Genomic DNA, 11,481 nt, shown 5'->3' with positions numbered 1-11,481 from the left:
ATGCAGTTTCTTCCTTCTATGTACATGGCATTGTCCAATGGGTGCTACACTCTGCCTATGGTACAAAGTTTATAAATACAGTACACCAATACAAACTTGAAGCCATTAAAAAGAGTTTAATAACAATTAGGCAATAATTGACTCTAGCTTGCTGATGGAATCTATGAGATTTAGAAACGACACACAAACTCAAAGTTACAGTCAACACTTTGCTTGAGAAGGGGTGACAGAGGAACTTTTTATGTGCTGCTGAAGGGTTTTCTAAGTTGTTCCAAGTTTACTTTCTTTCTGCTATTATCTTTAAATATTGCAAAGCATTGTGGGTGGTGTCACTGTGCATAGCCACAGGAGATCCCAGAGCCATGGCAGACTATGATGGGACTGGGGGAGAGTTCCGTGAGACATTGATACTGAGTTCCAAAGAACTCAGTTCTTCTATATCCAAATATATTATATTGAAACCTTGTTCCTTGGTGATTTCACTAAGCAGTTGGTGATAATCTACATTTGGACTACCGAGTAGGCTTCTTTTTAGTAGGTTGATCTTTTTACCCGGAGAATTCTTTAAAGAATGCCAAGTACATCCTGAAGAATGTCCTGCTACATTTGCTAAAGAAATGTAATTCTCTGGATAAATATTATAGAATTTGTTAAGAAAAATTTCAGCAGCATTTTTCTTGGCTTGTTTTTTTGATGTCCCCTTCCCAGTTTCCATAAATGACTGTAGCCTGCAAATTGCCAAATATTCTTTCTTATGAGCAGGTCCTCCCTCCTGGGGAAGGGTATATTTAGTAATGATGAATAGCCATGATGAATAGCCAATTCCTGTAATCAACCAATAGGATTAAGCTGATTCATTGATTGTTTGGAAGGGTCAGTCATTATGGGGTCAGACACTGCAAAGGGAATACTTGCATTGGCTTTTGAAAATGTTTATGGCAGCCCCTGCAGCCTTATGTTTTGCCAGCTTCTTACTTGTACCTTCACCTGTGCAGGTTATGTCACCAATGGTTACTCTGAAGGTGAAACTGGGCACGTGGATTTGCATATCGGATCTTTCACATTCATACACTGGGAAGTTCTTGGTCTTCATGCCATATTCATGTAATACCTGAATCGGTGTTTTATCTGTAATCATCTTCCTCAAACAAAAGGTTTCAAGGTCCTCCTGGATTAATTTATTATCTCATTTTGTCATCTGCATATCAAAATTAGAATACCTGAAATGGTTCAAGGACAATAGCTTTAGACGTTATCTGGTTTTACATAAAATAATTAAAAAAAGGGAAATAATTAAGTGAAAAAGTGGTATTGTTAACATAAATTTACTGTTGCTTTAACTCCATTTTTATGTAAGAACTCAGGATCTAGACTCAGAAAACTCTGGGTTCAATATATACTTGATCAGAAAAGCCTCACCTAATTTTTACCTCTCTAAGGAATTATTATTCTTGCATGTGCTTCAAACTCAACTTAATACCATATTTGCTTACCCAATGTTTTATTTATTTATTTTTTTCAAAATTCTTCATACAGTTTTGAATTTGAAACTCATAACTCTCTGATTTATTTAGGGCAGTGGTATGAGCCCCTTGAGTGTGGCTCTTCCACAAAATACCACGGCCTGGGCAAGTCTATTTTGAAGAAGTGGCGTTAGAAGAAGTTTAAGTTTAAAAAATTTGGCTCTCAAAAGAAATTTCAATCATTGTACTGTTGATATTTGGCTCTGTTGACTAATGAGTTTGCTGACCACTGATTTAGGGGAAAAAGTTATTTCTCTTCATTTTGATAACAAAAAGTGTTGAAGGATATAAAGATAGGAGCTCCCACTTAAAATGGATGTCTGCCTCAAGAATAGAAACTAAAGATCTCATACTCTATGGTTGAGAAGTCGGAAATACAGGCGGTAGTTTCTGGGGAATGGGAGGGGAGAACAATTCAGGTGGTTATTTCCATGCACATGATTTCAGGCGTCCTCAAACTATGGCCCGCGGGCCACATGCGGCCCGCCGAGGACATTTATCCGGCCCCCCGGGTGCCGCTGCCTGTCCTGCTTAGCAGCTGACTCGTCCCGGGCCCGCAGTGCGCATAGGAATTTGTTCATAGTTTTTTTTTTTAAGCTATAGTCCGGCCCTCCAACGGTCTGAGGAACAGTGAACTGGCCCCCTGTTTAAAAAGTTTGAGGACCCCTGAATTCATATGAACAAGCAATTACTTGTAAAAATAGTAAAAATTAGACCAGCTTTTAAAACATTATTTTAAAGTAGTGTTTATTTGTTTGTAAGTAAGGAAGTATCTATAGACTATAATTGGAGGCATGAACCCTTATTTTCAATGGCGTCTCTGTAAGCTAATTCTAAATCTTAAAATTGCACCATCGAAATAAATTTGTTTTAAAGACCCATTACAAAGGAATTTTTAATTGAAAGGTGACACAATAACTTAAATCTGTAAAATAGTAAGGAGGAGAGAATTTGAAACTTAGTAAGATTAGGGCAGAAGGCATAGCACACATTTTAAGAAAAGTTGGTGAGTATTAATGATACAATTTTGGGTCAAAATTTATAGTAAAGAGAATTGGACCACGTGGTCACCAGATTACTGACTTAGTAACACTAACATTGAGATAAAATCAGCAATGAATACTGCTATGGTTAATAAACTAATGGCCATTTATTGATTTGTTTGAATTTCATTTCTGGGACAAAGTTCAAGCATGTGTCCTCATTTCACAAATGAGTTAACTTAAATTCAAAGAAATAAAGTGACTGCTACCCAAATTCACACACTGCTATAATTAGTAATAGAACCTAAGTCCCATCTGTTTGTCTTCATATAAAACTTTTCCACAAACTTTTTTTATGAATTATGCAGTGTCAAGATTTTTTTTGGGTTTTGGCAAAAGGCATTGATTGGAAAAATATAGAACAAAAATTCATACTTTGATTCAAACCACTGAGAAGAAATTGACTTGTAAAATTTGATACACCGAGTCAAGAGCGAAACCATGAAGAGATGACTGCGTCTGCCTCTCTCTCTCTCTCTCTCTCTTTACATCTTGTATGCATTTCTTTTTTTAAAATTTCTTTATTGATTAAGGTATTACCAACAGGGGGGTGAGGGCATGTCTGCTTCTCTTTTAAAATTTTAGCTATTGCTTTATTCTGTGGTTCTTTTAAGTATGTGGTTATTATTGACGTCCCTATAGAAAAAGCTATGCTTCTATTATACAATATCAGCATTTTACCTTCATGAGTCACTAAGATAAAAGTAAACAAGCAATCAAAAAATTATTCAAACCAATTGCATGGGCCCCTTATAGAGTTTTTGTCTTCCACTATGTAAATGTAGATGTATCACTATGTGAATATTTGTTTCTATACCATTAAACAAAAACTTTGTGTGACTAATACTTGCATCTTTAACAAATATGAGTTTGAAAAGATCCAGAGTAATGTCTTTCCAAGGACTTAGAGATATATTACTTTAGAATTGGAAAATATTTGGCAACTAATCATAATTTTAAAATATTTTAAATTGATTGAATGCATTCTTATTTTTAAAAGATTTTAATTGATTTTTAGAGAGAAAGGAAGGTAGAGAAACATCGATGTGAGAATGAGACATCTATCAGCTGCCTCCTGCATGCCCCCTACTGGGGATCAAGCCTGCAACCTGGGCATTTGCCCGGACAGAGAATCAAACCAGTACACAGATGATGCCCAAGCAACTGATGTATACCGGCCAGGACTGAACGCATTCATTTTTATTAATATCAAAATTGACCATAATGTCCTGAATGACTGACTTATGGAAATCATCATGAGACTAATTTTAAAAATATTAAATATCAGATATTTATTTTCTGAAACATGGGAGCACTTCCATTCCTTAAACATACTAGTAGTTTCATGATATTAGTGTTATCATCAATCTTATCCATGAACATTTCCAACATTGACTTATGCATTGACTTATGACTTATGCATTCTTTTCAGGGAACTATTAATGCATTTTTTCTGCACTGGGCCATGGAAAATAGAAATAACGTCACTGTGTTTATTCTCCTGGGACTATCTCAAAACAAGAACATTGAAATCTTTTACTTTGTATTGTTTTTACTTTGTTATATTGTTATTTGGATGGGAAATTTGCTCATAATGATTTCTATCACATGCAGTCCGCTAGTTGACCAACCCATGTATTTCTTCCTTAATTGCCTCTCTCTCTCTGACCTTTGCTATACATCAACAGTGGTGCCCAAGCTAATGACTGATTTACTGGCAGAAAGGAAGACCATTTCCTATAATAACTGCATGACACAGCTTTTTATCCTTCACTTCCTTGGAGGCATTGAGATCTTTATCCTCACAGGGATGGCCTATGACCGCTATGTGGCCATCTGCAAGCCCCTACACTACATCATCATCATGAGCAGGCAAAAGTGTAACAGGATCATCATAGCTTGTTGCACTGGGGCATTTGTCCACTCTGCCAGTCAGTTTCTTCTCACCATCTTTTTACCATTCTGTGGCCCCAATGAGATAGATCACTATTTCTGCGATGTGTATCCTCTGCTGAAATTGGCTTGCACTGACACCTATGGAATTGGTCTCTTGGTAGTTGTTAATTCAGGTCTGATCGCTTTGGTGACTTTTGTGATTTTGATGGCATCTTACTTTATGATATTGTACACCATCAGGGCTTCCCCTGCAGAGAGCCGTGCCAAAGCTTTTTCCACGTGCAGTTCTCACATCACAGTGGTGGTCCTGTTCTTTGTGCCTGCTCTCTTCATTTACATTAGACCAGCCACAACTTTTCCAGAAGATAAAGTGTTTGCTCTTTTCTACACCATCATTGCTCCCATGTTCAACCCTCTAATCTATACACTCAGAAACATGGAGATGAAGAATGCTTTGAGGAAAGTGTGGTGCCAAAAACCATTTTTGATTGGAAGGCAGGTCATCTGAAAGGCACTTTCCCTCATTACATACCAGGTTCAGTAAATTTGTTTCACTTAAGTTTATTAAACCAGGAACTATGCTGTAAGAAAATGACACTGCTGTCATTTTATTAACATTGTAATTTACTATAACATACTTTCTCTTTTATTTATTAATCTGTATTTCTTATTTACATCTTCAAATAATTTGAGTCATCATTTCCTTATTTAAGTTATGTTATGCTTTTTCTTTGATTTTTTTTCCTTTTGATATCTCTAAGTTGCTAACTGGTGAATCAACTTTTGAATCTCCCTGTACTCTAGTTCCATGAATGAGTCTCCAGATGAACACAAGCAATACTCATATTGATCATTCTAGATCCAGAGAGTCCATATGACTTTGTTACCCTCCCTGCATTCTCATCAAAAGAAGCATCAGAAATTTAGAATCATTTTTTCCACTTAGCTTATGATTTCCACATTCATTGTAACAATTTAAAAATAAAAAATGAGTCATGTGGGCTCTAAATAAAAATGTTATTTATCTAAAAATAATGGTTATATAAAAATTGGAAGAGTTTTTCTGAAGTGATTTTAATAAAAGCATTTTAAAATCACAAAATTTTAATAATCACAGAAAAATTTGCTATAAAACTCTTCTTTATGTGGTAATGAAATGGTGGCATTGGTTATAAATAAAGTAGCCATATAATTTATTGTCCAAACTAAGCCACTTTTGAGTGTATAACAGGGGTCTAGTTATTATTAGACACAAATGGGATTGTGCCAGAATAGTAGGATGTCTGGCTAGTTTTAAATGTCTGAGAAGAATGGATACCTAGTGAAAAGGTATTTGGAGCCAGTGGATTATAAAATCAAATGTAAATGCTGGTATTGAAATTACCTGATCTAGAGTATGCTTAAAATTTTTTTCTTACCATCAAAATGAGAATGAAAAATTTCCAGTTTCTAGGGAACTTCTATGCATTTAGATAGCTATAGAGTTCTATATAATTGAAATTTTCAAGTAATTTATTAAATAACAATTTTGTTAATTATTTAATAAAAGAGGTCTCATTAGACATCATTAAAATAACATGGTGGAGTGGAGTAAGATATTATATTGCACAAGTGAGGGAGAAAAAATGGATATAGACTGAATATATAAATTAATCCAATATAATAAAAGGGTAATATGCAAATAGACAGAATGGCAGAACAACCGAACCAATCAAAGCATAATATGCTAATGATATGCTAAGGCTGCTCAACTGCTCACTATGACATGCACTGACCACTACGGGGCAGATAGTCAACTGGTTGACCAGTTGCTCTGATGTACACTGACCACCAGGGGGCAGATGCTCCGACCTGTAGGTTAGCTTGCTGCTGGGGTCCGAACAATTGGGACTGAGTGAGATGGGTTGGACATGTTCTGGAGCCCTCCTCTGGCCCCTCCCAGGCCTGATCGCACACCGGTGGGGTCCCTCATCCTGGCCTGCACCCTCTTGGGATCTGGGACCCCTTGGGGGATGTTGGAGAGCCAGTTTCAGCCCGATCCCACAGGCCACTCCCCTTGGGAGGGCACCAGATGCAGGGCTCATGACTCGTGAGCACTGCTGTAGCAGCGCGAACCTCTCCTAATAGATCAGGACTGATTGGGGGCGAGCCTGCAGCAGGCACAGTGGGGTTGGGATGAGCAGGAACGGCAGGTAGGAGCTGCAGGTGGCATTGGACTGTGGGTTTTGGCCAGATCTCTGCAGGCCACCCAGAGGGACTCCACCTGTGCACGAATTCATGCACCAGGCCTCTAGTATATAAATAAAATGATAAAATAATGTCATGTGTATAATGAAAAATTATAGAGAAGTTCAAATAGAAAAATATTATTGGAGTCTTGTCCTTAAAAGTAACATGTTTGTAGACGTATTAAAAATTCAAGAAAATTGTTATTAGAGCAGTTGATAACTGAATTTAGAGTGAAATTATTATGCAGTCTACACCATGATACATGTCAATTTGCATAAATTTATTAAAGGTTACTTTGAAGCAATGAAAAAATTATTAACAAATGTTTTATTTTTAATACTTTATTTCAGTTAAGCCTTTAAATTTATCATCCAATAAAATATGTTTTATTATTAGTTATTGAGTAATTATAAAGTTAAACTAATAACTGAGATGACAATTATAGCCAACTGGTCTCTCATCATGCTCAAAATAAAAAAAAATATGAAGTTGGTACAGTTGAACACTAAAATGTAGATGAATAATATCATCGTAGTTGAGGGGCCCTAGTAAGGCAATTTTGCTTTCTTCCTCTATAAAAAAAGATAATAGTAACTACCTCATAAGGTAATTGTGAGGATCAATGAAAAAGAGTATTGTTCTTCAAATAGAAACTGCTGAAAATAATTTTATTGTTGTTGTTATTATTATTTTAATATGTGTAAATTAATTTTGTGAAACATTTTAACTGAGAATTTTAACATAAAATTTCATATTATACTGCAAACATTTTAAACATATTAGAAATATAAGCATAAATTTTTTCTGACTTATATCCATACATGTTTAGGTAACATTGTAATAAAATATGATTTCCATCAACATTCGGTATTTGTGAAAATTTTTTCCTCGAAAAGCTCTAAGAACTGTAGTTTTGAAATAATGATTTAACTATCTGCTTTATTTACCAACCGAGTAAACTGAAACTCTGAGAATTAAAATTTGTCTAGTCATCAAACAACCTAGAGAGGAAATTAGTCAGGTAAAAAAAAAAAAAAAAAAAAAAAAAAAGAACACCTCAAATAAATTGATGAAACTATCAAAGTTTTATTTCAAGCTTGCCACCAAGGAGGAAGTCCTCGTAAAAACTAGATCATGGATATTACCTTGATAGTAACAGGTATAGAAGAAAAAGTAGAAAGTAGAGTTGGATGAGATTTTTCGATTAGATACAAGAAAGAATGGTTAAAAATTTTAAACGAGGCGGGCAGGGGCGCTACAAAGGGTCAATGGGGAAGAAAGGGGACATATGTAATACTTTCAACAATAAAGATTTTAGAAATAAAGCATTAATAAAGGAAAACATTTTTAAGCAAAACATATGTTTGGGTGAGTGAATTCAATTCCCCAAAGATGCTCTTAATTGCATTAAATTCCTTCAAAGGATTGCAAAAATGATTTTCTCCCCAGAAGGGTCTCTAAGGATTGTCAAATATCATTCCTCAAACATGAGGAATTTCTCTTCTTAGGAAACTTCTTTGACTAATGAAATCCTTGAAGATGCATCACTAAGAAATTTTTTCTTATATTTCTTATTTTAATTTATATGATGAATTATTATTCAAAAATGCTATTTACATTTTCATCATTTTGCTGACATTATTATGCTTTAATCATTGGTTAAAATATAGTCAATTTTTATAACTGTTCATATGAAATTGAAAAAAATGGTATTTCTTATTATTGGTGTTCTTTGAGATATATGTGGTTACATTGCTTGGGAGTGTATCCCTTGTTACTAAGCATTTGTTGTTTTTTTCTTTTGCCTTGATTGAGAATCTCTGTATATGTCTCTTCGCATCTCCTATAGTTTCTGCTTAGTGGCTAATTCTTGCTTTGTCATTGGGTATATACATATTAATAACTGCTATAACTTCACTGTGGATTCTAGCTTATTCTAACATAGTGTTTGTTTCTTTTAATACAGTTAAGCATTCTCTTTTCACATATCATTTTGGTGTCCTTTTTAAAAATTCGACTTGGGTAATATCTTTCTCCAGTTATATATATGTTAACATGCATATAGAAAAGGGCACGAACAGCACCACGAGTTTTAACAAAATGAGCACACATCTCTAACAAGCACAGAGATCAAGAAGCAGGGCATGAACATAATTCAGAAGAATATCTGGTCATTTTATCAGCCTCCTCTCATGCAAATAAAATTAACATTCAAATTTATAACAGTATTATACTTACCTGTTTTTAACTTGATGTAAATAAAAGTATACAGAATATGCTTTTTTGTATCTGGCTTCTTTTGATCAACAGTATGTTTATAACATTTGTTCATCTAGTTGTTTGCAAATTTCTTTTTTTCTCTTTGCTGTATAGTATTCACTGTATGAATACACCCCAAGTTTTATACATAAAAGTGTCAATAGCTTTCTAAGGTTTTTTTTTAAAAAACATTCTTGTATATTATCATAATTTTGACATATAGTTTGGTGAACACAAATAAATGTTTCGGTGAGGTATAGGCCTGGATAAATTTCCCGGTTAGTTATACATGTTTTCATCTATTTTAGTTATTATAAAAATACAGAGTGGGGTAAAAGTAGGTTTATAGTTGTGAATATGTAAAGCACAGAGTTTATTCTTGTCTTAATATTTATTAATTATTATATTGTTTTTCATACAAACAACTGTAAACCTACTTTTGTCTACTCCTTGTATACAAAGCAAACTATCTCTAAAAAAGCTCATGCAGTTACAATAAATTAAGGTTTTAAGTAAATATAACTACTAAAGATAGAGATTATTTCATACTATATAGAAGTTTATATAATAAAAACAGATTACAATTCAAATGTTTGTGCACTCAATGATAGATCTTCAAAATAGGTAAAAAAATTTCCAGAACTATTAGAAGAATAGATAAGTCCTTCATCATCATGGGAGACTTTACCATCCTGTTCAGTTGATGAGTAAAGCAATACATGTCTAAGGGTATAGAAGTTCTAAATGATATAATGAACATATTTGACCTAGTTAATGCTTATAGAATATGACTTCCAAGAAAACCAGCAAACACATGTTTTTCAATACAATAGAAAATTTACCACAATTGATCATTTGCTGGATTATAAAGCAAGCCACAACAAATTTAAAAAGGCTCAAGTCATTCAGAATATTTTCTATGACAACAATGAAATTAATTTAGAAATTACTAACTTATTTTTTAATTTTAACTTTACTGGATCTCTTTGTTTCCGACTTTCTCAAATATATAGGACAGTGTTGGATTTAACTTTGTCATTAAATCTAGTAATGTAATTAAATGTTCTGTTTCAAATCTGCAATATTTAATGTTGTATACATGACACCTTACATCTTATAAATGCATGCATATATATGACACACATGTGTGTCATATAAATAGGTAAATGAATTTTCAATTTTAGTTTGCTCTTTTCTTTTAGAAAGGCTTGTATCTTTGAAGAGATTTTTATTTTTATTCTAATATCTGTATATATCTTGAATCCACTTTTTATTTGTGCATTTATTTATTATAAGTAAATTGAAGTAAGCTGTTAATATGCTTTATTCCCCAAACTATGTGGCTGTGTAAGTGACCAAGAGCTAACACTGCTACACATTATTTGTAGTTCGAAATTAATAAATGGAAAAATAAAGATAAACATTAAAGGTGTCTACGCTTGACTGTAGTCAAGTAATTCACCATCTTTGAACATCTGTTCCCTTATCCTTGAAAGAAAGGGGTGTGGAATAAATATATTCAAACTATGAACATTTTGCTTTCCATTGGTTTCTCTGTTGCTCTCTTTAAAGCAATCAATAGGCTGAGATTTGTGTCTTGATTTAAATTATGGTGTCACCCTGCCATCTAGTGGATATGTTATTTGTATGGCTTGCAAAGGAAAGACAAATTCAGACTTTCTGCTATGATTTTTGCAGAGGAATTTTGTAGTGGACTATTTGAAGAACAATCTAATTATTATGTAATTCTGTTGAGAATAAGACCACAAATAGATGAGAGCCTAAGCTGAAATACTGGGGGAAGTTCATACCAACATTTTTTCTCATTACGTCAAACTAAAATAAATGAAAACAAACAAAAAGTTGTCTCTTGCTTGAAATAATATTAGAATGGAAATTAAGAAATCCATATCAAGTTTATCTTTACTCCTTAATCCTTTTTGAAATATGTGACATACAGGAGACCCAGCTTAGATCATGGAAAGATAAAGGAAATTGTCTAATCTCATTAATTGAGAATTATCCTAGATATAGAGAACTAGTCCTGGGTTCACACTTTATATTTTCCATTCTCAAAGGTATTGCTAACTTTATCTCTGTATCTATCTCTGTTTCTGGCTCTATCTATGTATCTCTCTATCATCTATCATCATCATCTATCTATCCATCCATCACCTATTATCATCTGGATTTGAGAGGCTATTTTGAACTACATTTCTTACTTTTCATAGTATGCTATATTTTTATACTTCTATATGGTTGCAAGAATGGTCTCCTCATTTATACACAAGAATTAATAAAGCTTGAATTAAACCAAATCCTTATTGGTTAGCAAGGATAGAGTATGCCTATTTAATCCTATATAATAAAGAGCTAATATGCAAATGGTCCTCACACCCTAAGGCTCAGACACTCAACATTTGGGAGAGAGGAATGGGGACCAGCCAGGCTGCAGCCTGAGAGAAGGATAAGCTGCCCGCCCCGAGGTCCCAGGCACCAGCGACTGGGCCTGCGGCCCAGGAGAGGGACAA

General features: G+C 34.1%; 1 protein-coding gene and 1 pseudogene across 2 annotated transcripts in view; one reads left to right on the top strand and one right to left on the bottom strand.

The window, feature by feature from the left end:
* Positions 1–277: 277 nt before the first annotated feature.
* Positions 278–882, bottom strand: LOC308258089 (interferon-inducible double-stranded RNA-dependent protein kinase activator A-like; annotated as a pseudogene). Its single transcript has one exon. The product of its transcript is annotated as an interferon-inducible double-stranded RNA-dependent protein kinase activator A-like (transcript).
* Positions 883–4,031: 3,149 nt separating this feature from the next.
* LOC308233766 (olfactory receptor 4C12-like) overlaps positions 4,032–11,481 on the top strand; it is a gene marked incomplete at both ends in the record, with an annotated part of 35,232 nt that continues 27,782 nt past the window's right edge. The window contains one exon of the mRNA XM_080640711.1: positions 4,032–4,082. Coding sequence (XP_080496837.1) covers positions 4,032–4,082 — 51 coding nt within the window. The remainder of the gene's footprint in view (positions 4,083–11,481) is intronic.

The sequence above is a fragment of the Plecotus auritus genome, assembly GCF_963455305.1.
Source record: "Plecotus auritus genome assembly, chromosome: 9".
Taxonomy (NCBI): domain Eukaryota; kingdom Metazoa; phylum Chordata; class Mammalia; order Chiroptera; family Vespertilionidae; genus Plecotus; species Plecotus auritus.
The sequence above is the reverse complement of the archived record's forward strand: the minus strand, read 5'-3'. Positions and strand labels throughout refer to the sequence as shown.